Source organism: Siniperca chuatsi, linkage group LG4, assembly GCF_020085105.1.
Source record: "Siniperca chuatsi isolate FFG_IHB_CAS linkage group LG4, ASM2008510v1, whole genome shotgun sequence".
In the NCBI taxonomy this organism is placed as follows: Eukaryota; Metazoa; Chordata; class Actinopteri; order Centrarchiformes; family Sinipercidae; genus Siniperca; species Siniperca chuatsi.
This window is the reverse complement of record NC_058045.1, coordinates 23,800,903-23,823,706: the sequence shown is the minus strand read 5'-3', so window position 1 is coordinate 23,823,706 and position 22,804 is coordinate 23,800,903. Positions and strand designations below refer to the sequence as shown.

The following is a 22,804-nucleotide window of genomic DNA, read 5'->3' as shown; positions in this document are numbered from 1 at the left end:
TGTTCACTGACCTTGTTAGCCTTTATGTGAGCTGTTGTGGTATTCACCAGTATGTGAGAGTGCTACAGTAATTCATGACCAAAGACTTGTGATTTAGAAGGTTGGCTCGCATTTTGCACAAATAAACAAGGCAGAAGGCATAGATAATTATTTTAACTAGCGTCTTTGTTATTGTATCTCTTAATGTTGAATTGTACTCTCAGGATAAATTAATTGTAATATATAAACTGTATGTATCTGTCATGTTTTATGCTTTCTTACCAGGTTTTTTTTAGATGAGGAAAATATTTGAAGTTTCATCTCTGTGATTAGTACATAAATTGGTCTTACACATGTTTAGCCCAAGCTAAGAATAAACACTTTAAGCAGGTGGAAACATGTTAGCTAGCTACATCAAGGCACCTTCCATAAACATAGCAGTCCTACTTACATTTTGTATCTTGTGTATTTAACATGACACCTGTAGCTGTAAAAAAAAAAGTAGGCACTGTGGCACCACATTATTTCTATTTACTGACAAGTAACAGCTGAGTCTGTTGACAACACTGAACCTCTAAAATGACTGTACTAATTGTGAAGTTGGCAGCTTTTCCCACTTTCCTAACCCTGACCAACTCAGACACATAGCTAGTTGGTAAGCTATCAAGGTAAAACATGTCAGTTTGACAATTTACTGCTTTTTTACTTACTGCTTTCACCTGATTGTCTGTTTGCTTCTTTGTCAATCTGTTGGTTTACGTCTGTCTCTCTGCCTTTCTCTTAGGGTCTGGCTATGATCCAGTGGCCGTCTCTCTCTGTTTCATTTTGTAACAATCATTGCCTGCGTGTCTGGGAGCAGTTTCTTTGTCTTTGTTTTATTCTGCCCCTTGATATTCCCCTGAAGTTTTTCCTTGAAAAGTAAAAAAATAACTCTAAGTTCTGTGGGTTTAAACAATGGGCCTGATGCAAGAACCACTCGTACGAACAGATTCATTCTTAAGTGGCTTGTACGAGTGATTTAGGAGAATTTACCGCATTCAGTAATTTTCTCCTACTTTGAATTCAGACCTGTCGTAGGAGTCATGTGCAATTAGTCTGCTGTTATCCCAATTGAAGTTTCTCTCACTAATGGATTATATATTTTATTACTTTGAAGGAATTCTGAGTTTGAAAATCCTATATAAATTACACTTCATAATTATGTTGACATTATCCTATTTGACTCTGTAATTTGAATTATAATATCATAAATTTAAATTGGCTATTGATGCTATTGTATCACACTAACATCAATATGAACATCTCCAACTGCACAATGACTTAAATTACATATTAATTGAAGGTTAATTTGTCTCTGTATATAATAAGGTCGACTGGAAGTGTAATCTTTTGGATGCCTTTGCACATCAGGCCCTTGGAAGAGTGTGTCTTTAGACAGCGTGCTGATATATTGGCAGAGACAGATGAATGGTTGTTGTCGCGGTTTAGATTGCCACGGGCTGTGCTTCTACAAATGTGTAACTTGTCAGAGCCCCGCAGACAGACACACCCATCCAACCCTATTCCCTTAATTCCACTGCTGAAGCTGTTAAAATTGATAGACTTTCCTTTATGGATCTCTGAAAGCAAGACTCTTCGATGTCATTTTCATGAATGCACACTTCCTGACATATGAGGCAGGATGCATAGCCCTATATAGCATTATTGGGGCATTAATTATGCTAATTTAAAAAAAGGCATTCATCACGTTTACGCGGGTCATTTACACAGTTATGTGAAGTTAGGAGAGTTTGCTGACGTGGCACACTCGTACAGGCCAACTGTACGAAAGAAATTAAGAGAAAGTTAAGATAAGAATACGAAAATGTTCTTGCATGAGGCCCAATGTTTGACTGAACCCCATGAGTTGTGATCTGGATCCAAAGGCGGATCTGGCAGGGTTAAGAAATGAAGACTCACAGTCAGGTCATGCAAGCTTCAGCTAATGTATGCTGAGGAGGATTGTGCTCGGATATTTGGAGGGCAGGAGCTCAAGGGGGGGCTTAAATTATTTTTGGGGAGGGACAGAGTGTCCTTGTTTAAAGTAGGGTGCCGCTTTATGTATGCTTAAAGCACATAAACCCAGATCTCAATACAAAAAGTACTGGAATGAACCTATTTCACGAGGGCAGTCAGGTTAGCAGAGGAAAAACAAGAACGCTATGCTAGCAGCTTTGTGATGCACAGTGGTGGTTTGAGCTAAATGTTAACACATCTTAATTTAGTGTGTTACAATGCTAACATGCAACCTGCATTAGAATAGATAATGAGATCCCTAGAAACAGCTGACATCTACATTTAGAAATAGTCAAAACTCTAAATTTATTCTAGATTTAAAAACCATGTTTGTTTCAGCATCTGAGATGAGGTCTTCAAAACAGAAGCAGCCTAAAGTGCTCACCACACTGCTGAAACTTGTCAGCAGGAGCAGGATGTAACATGCAGATTTAACTAATTCGATGAGTATGAGTAGTAAGTGGTGAAGCTAGGAATATTTGCTAAGTTCAGTGCAGACAGTCCAGGTATGTGATGCAGGTTGCTGTTTTTCTTGGACAATGGCAGAAAACCAACTTGACACTGCTATGATCCAAACTGTACATGCAGTACAGTTGGAGCCTGGTCTTTAATGCAACTCTCACCAGCTCTTTCTTTGTGGTACACCCATGCACACTCACAGAAATGTCTAACCCAGATTTAGACAAGCAGCAAAGCCCAGGACAGGACAGCCTCTCTCTCTCTGTGTCCCAGAACAGAACAGCAGGGTATTTCCTTGTGGAACACCAGGAAAACCCCTGAGAGGTGAAACAGTCACAGGATATTTGCTGCAGATACTGTTGGAGCTAAATGAAAGCACAACGACAATTTGGTTCAAGAATGATGTGGCTCTTTGTCCAACTTTCCTGGAGTGTGCGTGTTTCTATAAATGTTCGTAGACTGTTTTTGAACGTTTATCCAACTTCTTAATGTTGACGTGTGCAATCCAGCTGTCCACGTGTACACAGTAAATCCCAGATTTATATGTGGGTGTGTGCGTGTGTGATACCAGGCTGATGTGCCCTGATTGTTGTTGTCACATGTGCTGATATAACTGATTGCATCAGGCTACCTGTGATTAGTTAGTACCAGATAAACACACCAATGACTCACTGTGCTTTGTGGATGGAGCCATTCACTGCAATCCTGTGACCTCGTTTCATCAGCAAGCTTAAAACCTGACACACACTCTCACACGCACGCACACACGCACGCACGCACGCACACACACACACACACACACACACACACACACACACACACACACACACACACACACACACACACACACTATTAGCAGTGATGCAAACCGGAAAGCTCTGTTAGATATTCAGTTATGAATCATCCTCATCATCATCAGCTGGTTCAGAGTAATGACAGAGATGATGGACGAGCTTAGCATGAGTTCTGGATTAGACTTTCTCTCCCTGTCTCTCTCCGCCCCTCACCTCAGTGTTCTTGTGTTTGTCTTCCTCTGTGTGTAGGCTATCGTTTCCATCTCGTGTTTGTTTTGGTTCTCCTCTTCTTTGCTGTCGTCCTTTTTATCTCTCGTTCTTTTGGCCTCACTGTGGCCATCACTCTGTCCTCTTAAATGTACTACATGTAGCATTTTAAACATCAATATACCTTTGTCAAAGTGTATGTGATACTTTACACGAAACACTAAAAATAGCGTTACCTTTGCCAAACTCAGCATCCAAACTGAGTTCTGTTGCAACAAATTATATTTTGATTACATTTTTATTTATTATACTGTACTATTATATTAGAGCTAACTAGCTTTACCCTGCAATACATGAACAATGCTCCTCCTAGTTTCAGTGACTTCTACATGGACTTTTTGCCTGGGACATGTAGCTTTAGCCTTAGGTTAAGGCTTAAGTTATTATCTTAGGTCATTTCGAGTGGTAAATCTGCCATCGTTATTGTAAACTGCATACATGCTGTGCTAGAATTGAAAGCTGTTGCTGCTGACAGGCGTTGGAAATCAGGTAGGCGGGGCTTATCAAAGGGTCCATCACCATGAACAAATGAGACCAGAGCTGGGCAATTTATGATTATTTCCATCATCAATTAATCTGTCGATTTATTTTTTTGATTACAGTAGTCGTTTTGGCTATAAATAATGTTGAAAATGGTGAACAAATTGCTTGTTTTGTCTGACCAATAGTCCAAAACCCCCAAATATTCAATTTACAGTTATTTAATACAGTTAGAGAAGAGCAGCAAATCATCCCATTTGAGAAGCTTGAACCAGCATATATTTGGTATTTTTAGTTACACTAGAGCATGGATCTAGGGATGGCAATGTCAGTCTGTAGGTTGGTTCACCACTTTTGTCCAGACTGAAATATCTCAACAACTTTTGGTTGAATTGCCATGAAATTTTGTCCAGAGGGTGACTTTGGTGATCCTCTGACTGTCAAGCTCAAAGCAGCACGGTGCCTAAGTACAGCCTCACAGAGCTGCTAGCATTGCCTCACAAGGCGTGTTTCTATCTACCTGTTTTTTATGCGCATTTTCAATTTGCACATAAAAAACCTGAGTGGAAAATTCGAAAAACTAGTTTTTACGCATGGCTGAAGTGGAAAAGGTAATGTATTGATAAAAGCAAGATGTGACAAAGTGCAATGGAAACAGACTTTTCGAATAAATCATGACGTACATGAAGCAATGTGACTTTAACGTCCACTGAATGGACGAAAAATAAGGGCAGACTAAAACATCAGATATTTGTGGAGCGATGAGGAGACTGTAACCTTCCTCAAATTAATACATGAAACAAACATAAATGCCATATTTCCATCGTGTTTTCTACATAGTTTTTCACAGTTTGGACCTCGACTGGCGCATACATCAAAATTGCTTTTGATACATTTTTTTTGTTGATCTGACTAATTGATTAATCAATTAATAGCACTACTTGAACTTGACATAAAAAAATTCTAAATATTGATGTATCTCATGATATGACAAATGTATGCAAAATCTAATGTTCAGTGCAATACTGTGTTCCCATGTTATGCTTTACATTGAACAACTGTAATGTATGTAAAACTAAACCTTCAGTAACTAATAATATGGTCATATCATCACAATAAAATACAACTGAAAGTTGATACACGATAACTTTGTAATCACCCAGCCCAATATGAAACCAGAGCGGAGACAATGGGCAGCCCTGTCTAATGCAAGTGGTATTTTCAGTGCTAGTGGCTATCAAAATTACAGTAAAACCATATTTCCCATAAACCCTGTTCCTTCCTGTCATAAAGAAGACATTGCGGCTTGTCCCCCCACCCCTTCTTTTATGTAGAGGTTGTCTTTAGGGCACTGCTGTAATTACGCTGTCTGACAATAAATCTGGTTATGATTCACTGATGTTGAATACGCAACACCTTTTGAACTTCCATCTTCCATTTCAGTCTCTCCCCATGCCATTTTCCATTACACCTTGTCGTTGTCACACACTCTCCTTCCTCCTTCCTCATCACCTCGCATCATCTCTCTCCTTTCACTCTCCTTGCCTTCTATCTGCAACTCTTTTTTCTTTTGGACAGGATGTTGTGTTGTATAATCAAGCCCCCATTGAACAGGCAGCTTTTTTCTCTCCAGGCAGTTGATTCATCCAGAAACAGGTTGTTCCCGGGGAAGACAGGAGTGGCACAGGAAGTTGTGGAGGAATTAAAGGAGTCTTTTGTGGTGTGGCATGAGTATCAATGTGAGAGCAAGTTGTGCCAGGTTAGCAAGAGTGTGTTTGCATGGGAAGCAGTTTATTCACGATATTTAAACCTTGTGAATATGAGACCTCTGTCAGAATGTCTACATGTGATTATGTCATGTGAAACATAATTATGTCATGTGTCTTCTCTCTCCTTACACCTCACCTCCCCCACAACCAACAGGCATGCACTCACACACATGGTGGTGTGGAGTATACTGTGGGCCTGGCATAGCAGTGCTGGCAGAGAGTGCAGAGAGGGGCAAAGTGAAACAGAGAGGCGAAGAGCAAAAAATCAATAGCCATCGACATGCAACACTGCATCAAGACTGTTACTGCCCAGAGAGAGAAAGGCCAGGCAGGGAGGGAGGGATGGAGAGGTTATTTTACATGATTTGAGAGCCCTTCGTAAGACAGAGAAAGATGCACAGGAAAGAGATGTGAGAGGAGGGTTGCAATTGAGACAAAAAGATCTATTTGATATAACCAGAGAGAAAGAAAGAGAGGGTGGGACAAGAGGCAGATGAAAAGGGGATTGTGATAAAGAAGGAAGGAGCAATTAGGAAGAGGCAGAAAGGAACATGGGCAGAAATAAAAGAAAGAGCGAGGGAGATATGAAAAGGAGGCTGTAAAGGAGCAGTTAGAGAGATGAAGATGTGAAAAGCCCAGGCAGTGGCAGTGAGATTAATTATTTTGTGATAACAAACACATTTTCAAGCAAAAGATTACAGTGCCTGTAAACAGATGAATACATACTAGCTATTCATACTGTAGCTCTGTAATAACTGTCCTCCCGTAGCTACTGTGTGAGGTATCATGTAATATGCTGATGCCTACATACCGTTGTGTGTTTGTGTGTGTTTCTCACCCTCTGACTCAGGTGTCTTTTATAATGAGATTCGTCAGCCATAACAAGACACAATAGAACAGATAACTCAGATATGAATGAGACAGTGTATGCTGCATGTTCTTTTAATAATGATACTCGAGAATATATGCTTTATATGGGCACAACAGTGATGTGATTGTATGTAGATGTATTATTTGAGTGTTACTAGGGCCTGCAAACAGTAGTTAACATACAACATTTTATTCAAAGTGTTATACACTTAAATGAATGAAGAGACTGAGTCTAACAGCTGTGTAATATATGGTGTTTCCTTTATGTAATTTTAACATACAGTGGCCTAACACTTCTAGAAAATTGTCTCCATAGTGACAAAATTGTACAAATCACAGTCATAAATGGCTAAGATGAGAGCCTAATTTAACGCAATATATTCACATTAAAACTACATCCACGCTGGGCCGGTTCCAAACCTTTAAATCTTTGCTCACATTTGTTCAGTGAATCAAATAAGTCTGGTGTTGTGCTCATTGACGGCTGTTTGGAGAAACAGTCGACCAATCAGATCTTAGCAGCTACGATTAAGAATGGGAAGGTCATCATCCTACATAGCTAGCTAGATACCTTTGATCATTGTGAAAACCGCTACTAGAAACCGCTACCGCAGTATCTGTGTCAATGGACAGTGATGTCGGTGTGGCGGATACATCACTTATTGGTTAGGGCAAACAAAACAAAATAACCCCGCCTCCCAACAAGAAATCAGCTAACATGAACATCATGAATGAATTTAATGAAACGAAATGGTAATTGAGTCTGATTATCAGGCTACATCCACACTAAGCGGAGTGGTACAGACAGTCTGGTTACTCTGCTGAGTCTCAGCTTGTTAAATCTCTGTTCTGTCCCCTCCTGCTCTCTGTGATCAACGATACGCTTTCATACAGCCGAACTCATGATTTACAGTAGCTGTTCTAATTTACATATTTTTCTGTTCTGTCAAACAACTGAAGGAGCATAAAATGGTGATTTATTTGTGTCTTACAGACCTGTTAACCAGAGGAACATTAATTCCTGTGCTGCTATTCTCAGATGCTGATCAAATCACTATTTTATGATTGCAAAGTCATATAGCAAAATAAACATACACACTGGTTAAAGACAACACCTGTATTGTGTGATCTGCGACTGACACAGAGGCAACACAAAGTTGTCTTCTTTACTGCCACGCAATCCCAGATGAGGCTTACAGTATGTTCCATTTTCCTTATCCGCACTTAAAGACCATGCCAGCATTTTAAGATTCCTCCACGCTGGAGATTGTTTTCAAAAAGCTCTGTTTTCAGGGGAGAAAAATGTCCGGTTAATGTGGACAGAAGGTCGAAATGGAGAGAAAAGTTGTCAAATTTAGTCTGCTTAATGTGTCTCAACTCTAACTTGTGTCCATCCTGTCAGGTCAATTGGTTGTGGGTTTGACAATAAAAGTTACCAACTTGTTTTTACGTGGGTCCCAACAAGGTCTACAAGAGCCCTTTGGAATAAGAGAACAAACAGATTCCGTTGCATACAGTTACCTGAACTTTTCTTCCAACCATCAAAGGATTGAGTCCACATTGCAAGGTATCCCATCACCCCTTGGGCAACAAACACCAGAATCCAAAATAAAGTTAATGGAGGTGAACTGGTACTGTTCTGAGGGTCATGTGTGTATCGAATGAACCAGGGCTCAACCAAAAATACCCCTGTGTCAGTGAAAAACTGAAATAGTGTGGTGCACTGTTGGCACCTTTATTGTTCCAAAGGTCAGTCACTGTGTTTTTTTTACCTACAGTATTTTTGGACAATGTTTTTCTATTCTGTTCTTTTGAACTAGAGTTCCTTATCTCCTTCCAACCTGCTGTACTTTTTTCTTAAAGGAATTCATTTTGGGGACACACTGCCAATGATTTTGGGTATCTTTTATTCTCATTTTCAAATGTTTAAAGTTAAAGTATGATTAATTTATTGGTCTCTATACATTCTGTTCCCTGTCTTGTGTGTCAGGACGGCTCATGCACAGGGTAAAGCAGAGGCAGCAGTAGGAGCAGCTCAGAAAGCCCAGGAGGAGAGTCGCATGGCGAGGGTCACTGCCAAGCAGTTCTCCCCTTCCTTCCAGCACCCAGGAAATGGTGGGCACACACACTCACCGAACGCACAGTATACATTACCTATATGCAGCACATGTCCATAATATACAAACCCAGCCAAGCAGACATGTGTGCGTACACATGCATGAACAAACAAAACACATACACGTGTGTGTGTATATGTGTGTGGGCTGGTGATAAAGGTCAGTGTAAACCACCCTCCAGCTTTGCGTTCCCGCCTCTGTCACTCACAGCACTGCAGGTAGCCAACCCAGAAGAACATGCACCACTCAGCACAGTGACATGCACACACACTGACTTCATGACATGTACTGTACACTCCCACGCACAGATACCTGAGATGACAGTGATTGTTCTTTTGCCATCTATTCTCCTCTCAGCAGCTGTCTGTTTCTCCCACAGCCAAAGAAAAACAAAACACTCCATGTTATTGTGAGGACATCTATGTCAAAAAGTATCAGTGCTGACATTTTGCAACATGTTTGTGTTGATACGTACATCCTGGACATCATCATGTACCCTACTGTTTCCTTCACATTTGTACACAAATAAAAAGTAAGGGACTGTACAAAAATTATTAAACGGGAGGAGGGGGTCAGAGAAGCGAGGGTTGCTTGAATTTTTTGGAAGAGCAGGGGAAGGTCTTTCAACTTTTTCTCATTCCAGATTCATTCTTCCTCATCGTGAGATTTATTGTAAAAAATGTTTTTTATTATGATTAAATATTTACATCACAAAGATGGCTTTGAATTAATTTGATGGACAGTAAGACACCAGATTTCATATAGTACATATCAGTCTACAACATCATTTGATGAATGGAAAATTCATGTGTATTTTAATTAAAGGGGAAATTTGGCACCTTTTATGTGGATGTCCAATCAGTGTTGATGGTAAATACAATCGATTGAAGCAATACATTTCTCAATGTGTGCAATATTAAACAAGAAAGCCGAGTTCGCTGAGTAGTTTTTCCTGCATCCAACGGCATCATTTGATGTGACAGTGATGTAGTTGGAGGCAAGGAATGACTACAGGTTATTTCAGCTTGGATTCTAGCTTCCGCCTCTGGGTAGCCAGGGGGTGTGCTCTAGATGCCGCTCAAAAACAAAACTTACTTGTTCTCTTCGCTTGTACGTTTCCAACAGTGAAAATGGCATCCAAAAATATGAGTGCAGAGGATATTATGGATGAGGATACATTTTACCATGTTTTGGCTTACTCGGTATTTATTCAAGCCAGAGTATACAGCGAAGAAATGTAGTGGAGAGAGGCCAAGGCGGGGACCCTCCAGAACCTGAGCCGCCGAGAGAAAACAGCGACTGGTGGTGCCTTTGCTCAAATTGTCCTCCGATGCCAACAGAAACTAGATCATTCTTCTGCAATGAATTTCAGCATGGGCAGTTTTTATTGGATGCTGTTGACGACGCCAACCCAAACTTGGACAGAGGTGTGCTGGATACCTTCTTCTGTATCCTGAAGATAAACTGGAAAAGACAACCAAGACTAGCAGGGCAGAGAGGGCAGATTGAGTGAGTATTTTTGTCACCTAACGCTATGTTTTGGCCAACAAAGTAATAGCTATAGGCTAGGGTGGTAATCCCACAGGCTGGGGTGATGTTGGACTTATGTTGTAATATTGAGGGACAGTCAAGAGAAGCTGTGTGAACGTTAAGCCTCATTTGAAGCCAACAAAATGACGAGTGTAGTAACTGTTTTTTCATGTTGCTTTTTGTGGAACTTAGCAACTGCAGCGCTAGCTCAGCTAGCGTTAGCTTTGTTGTCATACAGAAGCCTGTTCTGCTCCGATCCTCGGAGTGACTTTGATTAGCACCCAGCAACTACCTTGCTCGGAGCTGTAGTGGTCTGCTGGGTGGGAGTGGGTGTCAGAAGCTTGCTCGCAATGCATCCTGGTACATGGAGGCACTGTCAGCATGGCTCAGCCAGCCGGAGAACTCTGCTTTCTTGGTCAATATAACATAATATAATATAATATAATATAATATAATATAACTTGCACTGAAGAATTTACTGCATCAATTGACTACATTTACCATCAACACTGACTGGACATTCACATAAAAGGTGCCGAATTTTCCCTTTAAGTGGAATCCGGGATGGGGGTAAAATACTACGGTGCTCAAGTCCATCAGCAGCCACAGAGCTGGTGATTGTTTCACTCTGCGGCTGTAATAAATGTTAAAGTAGAAGCTTCATTCAAAAATAGAGAGTAGCTGGAATATTCACCATTTGTTTATGTTTGCTATAGTAAAATCATTTTGAGATATTGGGGTAATGTATTTTATGTCAGTAGTAGGGTCCAACAAAAATATTAATAATATTGGAGGGGAAACCTAAATACCATTACATAAAAAAAAAAAGATTCTACCCCCCCCCACCCTAATAATTTTTGCACAAGTCCTAACATGTACTGAAATAATATGAATGTCATTGTTTGCTGTACTGATATTTATTAAATTTAAACTAGTTTAAAGTTGTACGCAGCGATGACCAACAAGCATGGAGACAGCTTCATAGCTCTTTCACCTCACCACCTCCTAAAATGTCCGTCATCTTTCTCATGTCATTTGTCTTTTGACAGGCATGGAGGTGCAGCGTCCCAAACGACAAGTGTCCAGCGAGGTGGAGGGTGAGGGGCTGTCGAGTAGCGCCGGCACCGCCGACAGCCCCGACCTCTATGTAAAGAGTGCGGGGTCTGACGACCCTTCTAACGACGCCGCCACCCCTGACCTCAGTCCCCCTTCCTCCTCACCACCCCACACCCCACCTCCCCTGCCCGGCCATCCCAGCGCAGCAAGAGCGCCCGCTTTCACCGACAGACTGCCGTGGACCACGGGGATAGGGGGAAGGACGGAGGAGAAAAGAGTGAGAAAGGTGGGGGAGCAGGGCAGACCGAGATCCAGGCGTTGATGGAGGGAGGAAGCAGGGGAGGTGAAGGCGGAGGAGCAGGGAAGGGGGAGTACCCACGGGCCAACAGCTGGAGCGAGGACAAGAGGAGAGGCATGTTGTCAAAAGGAGGAGGTGGAGTCAGTGGACGAGGAACGAGCCGGACCAATGGACACAAACACAGCTCCTCCAATCACAAGTCCCGGGAGCATGGATCATCCAATCACAGACAGGCCAGAGGGGACAGGTGGACAGAGTCGTCCTCGTCTGCCTCTTGGACGTCTGGGCATAGGGGCGTACATGGCAGGGGAGGTCGGCTGCTGGAGCAGGATGAGGAAAAAATTAGCAATTATGAGATGGAGATGAAGCCTTTACAGCCCAGAGACTCCACTACCCACAAGCCCCATGGGCACGGGGAGGAGAGGCATGGGCACATTCAAGCTCACGGAGAGGGGCGCTCACACACCGTGCAACGACAGAGGCATAAGAACCGTGATGGGAGGGAGGGGAGGGAAGGAAGGGAGGGCAAAGAGGGGAGGGAGGGGGGTAAAGACTTAGTGCACAAGCTGGACAGACCAGGGGAAAAGATGGATTCACGGCCTCTACGTCGGGACCTCACACTCTCCCCACCTCTGAAGTCCTCCCCCATCACACCGGAGCAGCAGGACCACAACCTCATGCAGAGCAAAGGCAACTCGGTAAGACTCATACTGAGCACACAAACACAACTGTTACACAAATAAAACACTTAGCCAACTCTGAAAGATGCAAAAGCTGCACAAGGCAAGCAAGGCTGATGGCTGGGATCTTCTCAACACGGCACTGCACAAATTACTTTCAGGTGCTTTGTATGGTCACAGGCTGAAAATCCTTTTGGTGCGCAAGCAGTTTGAGTTGAAATTTAGAAGAAAAATATAAAACTGGCTCTTAAACAACAGTAAGCAAGCACTCTTTCCAGCACTCATGTCACTCAAAACAGGTTGAATATCTTCACAGCCACTGTGTATTCACAACAACTGACACCCATAACATTAGATTTCAGGTCTTTCAAACTTCCAAATATTCCATCAGTGCATAGTTGCCTTTTGCAGCTTTAAATCTCTGTTAAAACTTTGTTTGTTTACAATAAAGAAACCAGACCTCACTGATCAACCAGCTGTATAAAACTATTACAACTATGACCCTGTAGACACAAAATAAAACAACACAAAACTCTCAACCCTGTGAATATTTCCTGGTTTAAAAAATGTACTATTAGTGTTTTTTGGGACACATGGCATGAGTAGGGAATCAAGGAAATGGCCTCCACTCTGCTAAAGTGTCCTTCAGTAAGACACTGAATCCTTATCAGCTGCAGGGCTGCTGTGGAGAGGGTCAGGATGCAATTTTCTGAGGATCACAAGCGCTTCCACAGTGAAGCTGTTTTATTTTTTAAGTTTATCACATCAGTCAAAATATAACCAAAAAGTAATCATATATTTTTGACTCCCGTGTAAAACATGAAGCTCTGTCAATCAATCTTGTAGTTTGCGCAAAAGGATTTCAGTGCCAAAATGATTCTGTATATTATATTATAAAGTACTTAACAGTGAAGGCACCTCAGTAAGGATGTAAATGGGGAATCTAAGGCCTAATGTAATGTATGTAGCATTCATAATCTAATGTAGCACACAGAAATGAGAGATAAGATAACAAAAAAGAAGTCAAAATTCTTTTGTGAACTTTTGTTAATGTCACTATATGGAAGCAAAGCAATGCCATAATAATTTTAATTATATAAGCAACTGATCACCTTATGATATGAAATGTAATAACCACTGAAAACTTAATGTTGAAACCTAAATACCATAAATTTACAGCATTGAAAACTTTTCCTTTGAAAACCATGTATCTCAATATATGTGATTTGAATCTCAAGATTTACAATTTCACAAATTAAGACAAGACAAAATTTAACTGTAGTTTGAATTTTCCATCCTGTTGTGAATTTAACAAATCTAATTTGAGCGACTTCATTTTTTGACTTGACTTTGACTTGAATTTTTTAAATCAGTTTTACACCAATTAAATCTCAGAAACTTAATATAGTTTTTTTGAATATGTGTCATTTTTTAATCAGAATTTGTTAACCTTAAAGGTCCAGTGTGTAACATTTAGGAGGCGCTATTGGCAGAAATGGAATATAATATTTATAAGTATGTTTTCATTAGTGTATAATCACCTGAAAATAAGAATCATTGTGTTTTCATTACCATAGAATAAACTTTTTTATCTACATAGGGAGCGGGTCCCCTTCCACAGAGGTTGCCATTTTGCACAGCCATGTTTCTACAGTAGCCCAGAACAGACAAACCAATCAAAGGCTTTGTGCTGAAAACATTTTTAGTACACACAGGAACAAACAGCTGCAAAGTAGACTGGCACAGTCAGCATATTTTCTCTGTTTGTTAATTTCAGCAATACACATACTAAGATAATGGTTCAGTGTCTACACAAATACTGTTACTTTTTGTAAATTTGGCCATCATTCCTGTTGGTGTGTAAACATCATTCCTGTTTACACACCTGTTTCATTGTTGATATCTGGGGAGTATGGTGCCTCTACTAGACACAGCTTTACAGTGGAGTCCATTAGGGCAAAAAACAACTTAATGTTCAGCTTTGTCACTATTTTTATGATGCACTTAAACTGGGGTCTGATTATTTGTGTTGCATTTCTGCATCACTGTATCTCCACAAATGAACCTGATGGGTAGGATGGCTTAAACAAACACCTAGAAGTAGGATTAAAAAATGGAAAATTTCCTCAATAAATGCTGTGAGAGAACTGTAAAAACTAACATGCCAACCTTGGAATTTGTCAATGATAAGTAATTTTTTTGCACAATGTTACACTATATGGCCAGAAGTATATGGACATGTAAGCATAAAACCCATATATGATTGTTGAATATCTCTGTCCAAAACAATGGGAATTAATCTGCTGCTATAACAGCTTCCACTCTTCTGGGAAGGCTTTCTATGAGATTTTGATACCTGGCTGCAGGGATTTGCTCCCATTCAGCCACAAGAGCATTAGTGAGGTCCAACACTGATGTTGAGTGATAAGGCCTGGTTCGCAACACAAAGGTATTGGATGGGGTTGAGGTCAGGGCTCTGTGCAGGCCAGTCATGTTCTTCCACACCAAACTGGGAAAACCATTTCTTTATGGACCTGGCTTTGTGCACAGGGGCATTGTCATTGTTAAACTATTGACACAAACTACTGTAGAAAATATCATTGTGTGTTGTAGCAATAAGATTTCTCTTCACTGGAACTAGAGGGCCTAGTCAAAACCATACCACCAAAAAATAGCCCTAGAACAAAAGTACACACACTTCCCTGTCCATACACAAATGTATCAGAACGGAGGAGTGCACATACTTACCATAGTGTGTACATACTGTATATCTTTGAATAAATTTCCTTAGATTTCCTTAAACCTACATTAATTGATTTTTTTGGACACTTGAAAACACAACATTGACAATATTACCTTTTAAAGTTGATATTGTGAACGTTTTAGTACAAAAATGCAATTTACAGAGTGGACAGACATAGAGCAACATTAGCATTCATTTGTAATGTTTCTGGCCACCTGTTAAATGTAAGTCCAATATTCACTCTCCTTTTAGCTCTGTTTTGGTCTTTACCAACTCCTGAAGGAAATGTCTACCTCTTTAGCAACTAAATGCTCCACTATGTTCATCATCCATCCATCCATTTTCTTCTGCTTATCTGGGGTCGGGTCACGGTGGCAACAGGCTAAGCAAGGTAGTGCAGACATCCCTCTCCCCAGCAACATTTTCCAGCTCCTCCTGGGGGATTGTGAGGTGTTTCCAGGCCAGATGAGATATGTAATCCCTCCAGTGAGTTCTGGCTATCCTGGGGTCTCCTCCCAGTTGCACATGCCCTGAAAACCTCCAAAGGAAGGTGCAGAGGGGACATTCTAATCAGATGCCCGAGCCACCTCAGCTGGCTCCTTTCGACGCAAAGGAGCAAGCGGCTCTACTCCAAAATCCCTCCTCATGTCGAGCTCCTCACCCTATCACCCTAAGACTGAGCCCAGCCACCCTACAGAGGAAACTCATTTTGGCCACTTGGTCATTACCCAAAGCTCATGACCATTAGGTGAGGGTTGGAATGTAGATCAACTGATAAATTGAAAGCTTTGCCTTCCAGCTCAGTTCCCTCTTCACCACAAAGGACCACATCAATGCCCACATTACTGCTGATGCTGCACCAAACTGCCTGTCCATCTCACACTCCATTTTACCGTCACTCATGAACAAGATCCCGAGAAGAAGCCAACAGAACCACGTCATCTGCAAAAAGCAGAGACGCAATTCTTAGGTTCCCAAATTGGAGACTCCTCACCCTGGTTGCACCTTGAGATCCTATCCATGAATATCACAAACAGGATCGGAGACAAGGGGCAACCTTAGCAGAGAGAGTCCAGCACCCACTGAAAACATGTTTGATTTTGTGTCCAGAATATGGACACAGCTCTCACTTTGGTTATAAAAAGACCGGATGGCTCGTAGCAATGGCCCCAGTACCCCATACTCCCGCAGTAACCCCACAGGATTCCCCAGGGAACAAAGTTGTAAGCCTTCTCCAAGTCCACAAAACTCATGTAGACTCCCATGACTCCCCCAACAACCTCACAAGGGTAAAGAGCTGGTCCACTGTTCCACATCCAGGACAGAATCTGCATTGCTCCTCCTGAATCTGCAGTTCGACAATCGGTTGGAGCCTCCATTCCATCACCCTGGAATAAACTTTCCCAGGGAGGCTGAGCAGTCTGATACCCCAATAATTGGATGGTCTGCCACTCCACAGGTACTGTCCCTGAACTCCACGCAACACTGAAGAGGTGTGTCAGCCAAGACAGCCCAACATGTCCAGAGCCTTCAGCATCTCAGGGCGAATCAAATCCACACCTGGCGCCTTGCCGCAAAGGAGCTTCTTGACTACCTCAGCGACCTCTACCAGGGATATGGGTGAGGCTTCCGCCAAGTCTTCAGACTCTGCCTCCTCCACAGAGGATGTGTTGGTCAGGTTCAGGAGCTCCTCAAAGTGCTCTTTCCACCACTTGACAATAGCCCCAGTCCGGGTCAGCAGATCTCCTACCCAACTGAACACAGCCTGAGCCAAGTCCTGCTTTCCCTTCCTGAGTCGTCGAACAGTTTGCCAGAACTTCCTTGAGGCCGACCGAAAGACCTTCTCCGTAGCCTCCCCAAACTTCTCCCCCACCCGGGTTTTTGCTTCAGTGACTGCCAAAGCTGCAGCCCTTCTGGCCTCCTGGTATATGTCTGCTACTTCAGGAGACCCTGGGCCAACCAAGCCCCAAAGGCCTCCTCCTTTCAGCTTGACGGCTTCCTTCACCACTGGTGTCCACCAGCGGGTTCTTAGGTTGCTGCCACAACAGGCACAAATGACCTTCTGACCAGAGCTCCTAGCAGTCGCTTCCACAATAGAAGCTTTGAACACTGGCTACTCGGAGTCCACGTCCCCAACCTCCCCTGGGATGCACAAGAAATTCTTCCAGAGGTGGGAGTGGAAGACTCCATGGACAGGAGACTCCGCCAGACGTTTCCAGTTCATCCTCACTACATGTTTGGGTTTACCAGGTGTGAACTATGTTCACCAGCTAGTCTGTCTGGAGACTATGTTCACCAGCTAGTCTGTCTGCCATTTGGTGCTTGGCAGTTCGCTTAGAGTGAGTTTATCAGAGCTTTTTTGCTGAAAACAGATGCTGCTTGAACGCTGAGTCCTAACCAAAACATTAAAGGTTATAAAATTTCATCACTATGAACAGCCCATTTCACTTCACATGCAGCTTTAAATTACAGTTTGAACCTTTGCATGGCTCTGTTTGGTCTTCATATTTCCCTGGACAGCAGCTGTATGGTGAATTTGTCATATCTGTTGTGTCGCTTCCACACATTGATTTAACTAAAAGGATTTGTTGCCCACTGTCATGAGGATACATTCCATCCCCAGTGACATAACACAATGTTATCCCACATATTAAGATAATCCTGGGGGAGAGGCACAAGGTTTAACCTTGAGAAATAAAGAAAGATTTTTTGTACTATGAGCAACAGGGGAGATTACGCTGTTTTAATCTAATTTTTTGGCTATGTCTTGACTCAGGCTGGTGGATGGCCCCAACCACACTAATCCTAGATGATAATACAGTTGCAGCATTAGCTAATGAAACCAACAGGCAGCAAGTGAAAGCCACACATAGTACACTACAAACATGCACTGAGCACTAATACTCTCTCTCTCTCTCTCTCTCTCTCTCTCTCTCTCTCTCTCTCACTCACACACACACACACACACACATGCACAGACACACACACACACACACACATTATACTTGTGTGTAAACTGTTAAATACAGTTCCACACTCATCACACAACTTGCTCACTTTAATACAAATTTGTCTGCAGCAGTGTGATGACTCTGGAACAGTGAATGAAGTTGGTTATTTAGTAGTTTAGTGACTGCTGCTGCTACCTGCTACTTGAAAACATGAAGCCTAAAACACACACACAGATATACAGGCGGAGAGAGAACCCCAGTGGTCCTCTCTGCACCTTAGTAACAGCAGACTAGCAAACTAGCCCCTTCCTCACAGAAGGCCCCCTATTGGTTAACCAGCGCTCTGTTGCTAGGGAACAGCTTATGCCTTGCTTCAACAGCGGCCAATCGGTGGGCGTGTGCTAGTGACAGGGGGGCGGGGGGTGGTGGGGGTGGGGTGTGTGTGTTTGCAGCCGCAGAGAAGCAAGTGAGATTTGTGTAAGGCAGGTTCACAGCATACACAGATACTATCACACTCAGAGAAATACACACAGGGAACGCGGCGAAGACACAGTGCAGCCACACACACACACACACACAGGACCTCTTTTGATCACTTAATCAAACTTTATTGATATGGTGCTTTTTCTGCAAGATTGCAATAAAAAAAGTGCATTATATAGGAACAAAAAAAAGATGCTTACTCTTTTTCTATATCCAGTATAGCACAAAACCTCTGTAGCAAAATAGCACTGCACCTCTGTGTCGACTCAAAGACATCAACCAGTCGTCATCATGGAACACAGAAATGAACCTATGTGCATCCCAAAGGCTCATATTTACAGGAACAACACCTCAGTAAGATGTGTCCCCAGACGGCCGAGCCCTTTATACACAATAACAAAAACTAACATGATGACAAAGGGATCTTAAAAGTAAAGAAATAAAATTCCATTAAAAATGAAGGAATGTGTTAGTAGATAAACCAGCAACTATGAGCTAAAAATAATATCTTAAGATTTTGCTTGAAAATGTAAACAAATTGTGATGCCATTGGCTCCAGATAGATGACCTGTTTCTCTATTGGTCTTAATGGTAGATCATAGAACAGCTGAAAGGCCAGTACCAGATGAGCTCAGATTTACCAGGGACACATTTTTAAAGCGTGCTTGACCAGTATCTTAAAACGTACAAAGAAGAATCTACTACCAAGGAGACTTAGAACAGGTATATGTATATGCAACATGTCCTCTTTTGCTGATTCTGGTCAGCACACATGCTGCTGCATTTTGGCTGATCTGCAGTTTGTCTAAAGCTTTCTTGGGTGGGCCACAAAAGAAAGCATTACAGTACTGTAGTCAAGCCTGGTAGTCATAAAAGCATGCATAGGTCTCTGCGTGGGAGAGATATGGCAGTAATTTTCCAGAATTTGAGATGATAAAAGTCAGTGCTGGTGATATTTTGTATGTGAGCCTTAAAATTTAGATGAGGATCAAAAAGCAGACCATGGTTACTAGCTTGGGGCTTGATGTTTTGTGTCAAGGATTTTAAGTCACTGCACAACTTCTGTCTCTGAGCCTGTGCTCTAATTATTAGAAATTCTGTCTTTGATCAGTTGTAGGAAAGTTTTTGACATAAAAAAAGTAGACATGATTAATACGCTGAAGCAGTTTACCAGTAGGGCTTGAATCACTGAATGATACAGAATTTTCTGCCCATTGGCCTAGGCATTATGTCCATATTGGGGCAATTCCGATGCCCTTTGGGGGGTGGGGGTGGGGTGGTGGTGTAGCATATCACTTTCATGCAGGAGACCTTGTCCTAGGCCTGCACTTAACGTTCTTCTTAACCGTCATCACAATCTTTCTCAAACCTTAGCCAAGTGTTTTAGTTGCCTAAACCTGCAAAATACGCATCAATTCTGTGTTTACTGAAGATATTCTCAATGGTTGTAATTAAAGGTATAATATGTAACATTTCCACATTAAATGTCTAAAACTAGACCTATGTTATATATTTTGTAGAGTTGTGTTCCTCATATTATCCCAAATGTTTCCAACAATGTTCAAACCCAGAGAAATCTGTAATTTTATTCAAGATAATGGTGCGTTTCATTTGGTCGCCTGTCAATGGCATCATATCCCCTTTACCATCTCTAGTTGCTATAACTTCCAAGGAAACACAGAAAACACCAGATGATACGTGACATGAGAGAGAGTGAGGAAGGAAGTTGGCAAACTAACTAGCTAGCCACTCTATTATTATTATATTATTTATTGCTGTTTGCTGTGCATTCTGTCGACAAAGATGTCCCCGTAAAACTTTAATACATTACCTTGTCTGTGAACATGCTTTCTGCCTGAGTCACATCAGATAGATTTTAGGCAATGCTGGTTATTTAACAATGAAGACAACAACTCCCATGATCCCATGCTATTTCACGACATCATCAGACTACGTCTTTTGTTATTGTTTTGATGTGAGAGAACCCTAGTGGCAGAAATTACATAATGTGCGTTTAAAGTCTGAACAACAGTTGTCCTAGAATGGAGCTTTGGGGCAACCCACAGGTCAATTTTGGCAGAAGAGTGGTCACTAAGAGAGCCTCAGAGCCAGACAGACAAGACTTAAGCCAATTTAAAATTGTGACAGAGCCTCACACATCTCTGTAGTTTTAAAATAAGTATAGCATGCTTAAATGTATCAAAAGTAGTTATTTTTTCTGTTTCTCTGCTGTGTTGAGCATGAAAAGCCAGGACAAACTTGTTTTTGGTCACTTGGATGCAAAAGAACACCACAACAAGTTGAAATACTCACTACTTCACCTTATGAAGTTGCCCCAGCTACTGTGTTAGCAAAGAGTTGTCTATTTACATATTCAACAGACAGAGAGCAGCATTCATTTTGACACGTTTCTAGCCACCTAAAGTCAAATATTCTTTTATCTATGTTTTGGTCTCCAATATCTGGCTCTTTTTCCCATTACACATAGTCATTTGATTAATTAGTAATTTAAAAAACATTGATTGGTGAAGCATTAAGGTAAATATAGCTTTCCAATGATTTTACTGAATAATTGTTTGAAATTGGCATACATTTGCCTAAGGAATCTAAGTTACTTTAATTCAAGAAATGCTTTACAATGGCAGTTCTCAGTGCCAGGGGAAGATGCCAGTAAGCAGGAAAAATTTTTGTTCTTTGCCAGCACTTCATCTTCAGGATAATAAGCATTCTGTTATAAAAGGTGTTTGGTAAGGAGCTGGTGGAGAGATTAAGTTGTATTTCTCTATTAATGACAGCAAAGTAGTTCATTGTAGTTTCAAGCAAAGGGAAAATAATGCCAAATGGGTGCTCACACTATTTGTACTCTGATTATACTTAACCTGAGCTTTGTTATCTCTGAAGAGTACTGCTCTGTGCTCTGTGCATATTTATGATTTCACACCAGGAGGATTAAGAATAAACCGGCTCTGTTGAAGTGTTTTTGAAAAGTAAATAGTAGTTATTATTAAAAAATAGCATTTTTGGTGGGAAGTCTGCAAATTCACTTACTTGAGGATTGAAGAAGTAGAAAATAGCAATTTCAGAGTCACATATTGTAGATAAATTATAACATTTATGAAAGGCAGTTGGAGATTTGCCTAAAATGTATCAGTGTACTTCCATACATTTCCTTTAAAAGAGAATGAAGTATAAAAGAGTTAATGCAATAATTTCTGTGAAAAGGGGCATGCTCAACGGATTTTCCTGTTGTTAAGGGCGATTTAACCAAAGTCCATATTGTACTTTTCCCCCCAAAAATAGTGGGTTTTGTACTTTTGAAATAGACTGAGTGTTGATACTACTGTAAATTTCACCACCAAAACACAGTGTGAACACACACCTGCCCAGCTTTCTTTAGTCCCATTTCACAGGAATATGTTTCAGTAAGCATGTTTCCCAGAACAAAACTAAATTTACTCACTTGAGTTCTGAACGTTCAGAATTCTTAAAGCAATAATTCAACATTTTTGGAAATATGCTTATTTGACTTTCTTGCTGAAAGTTGGATGAGAAGATCTGTATGCTATATGAAAGTACAGCCAGCAGCCATTAGCTTAACATTAAGACTTGGAGCAGAGTGAAACACCTAGTTTGGCTCTGTCCAAAAGTAAGAAAATTTGCCTACCAGCACATCTAAAGCTCACAAATTAACATGTAACGAAAGAGTTTCCCCTCGGGGATCAATAAAGTATTTCTGATTCTGATGTTCTATCTTGTTTGTTTAATTTGGGCAAAAAACAATGAGCAAAAACGACAAGTTTAAGCAAAACTAATCGGCTGCTGGCTGTTGCTTCATTCTTCATTTAGTGTACAGATATTAGAGCTGCATCAATCTTCTAAATTTCAGCAAGAAAGCAAAAAAGTGTATTTTTCAACTATTTGTTTAAGAGGCAGATCCTCTTGCTGAGAACTGAGAGTTTCTATATGATATACTCATTGAAAATACTAATTGTGAATGATTATAATTTATGCTCATTTGGCACAAATGAAAAAATTACACTGAAAAATAATCCAATAATCAATTGTAAAAAGTGGAAACTCCAGTGTAAGAACCACAGAAAATGGATATGAATATATATGTCAGGTATTACAGTGCATGGATACATGAAAAGCACACATTTTCTTACTAAATCAAGGTAGAAAAGGCTCACTATCAGAGGATTTCATCCACTTGGTTTGGTAATCAACTATGACACAGATCTGTGATAAGCCCATCACCGGATTGATCAGCAGA

General features: G+C 41.2%; 1 protein-coding gene across 1 annotated transcript in view; it reads left to right on the top strand.

Annotated features, from left to right (window-relative positions):
- The window catches only part of jph3b (junctophilin 3b), a 51,457-nt gene that overhangs the window by 24,525 nt on the left and 4,128 nt on the right, over positions 1–22,804 (top strand). Inside the window, 3 exon segments of the mRNA XM_044194969.1 lie at positions 8,664–8,788; positions 11,370–11,566; positions 11,569–12,372. Coding sequence (XP_044050904.1) covers positions 8,664–8,788; positions 11,370–11,566; positions 11,569–12,372 — 1,126 coding nt within the window.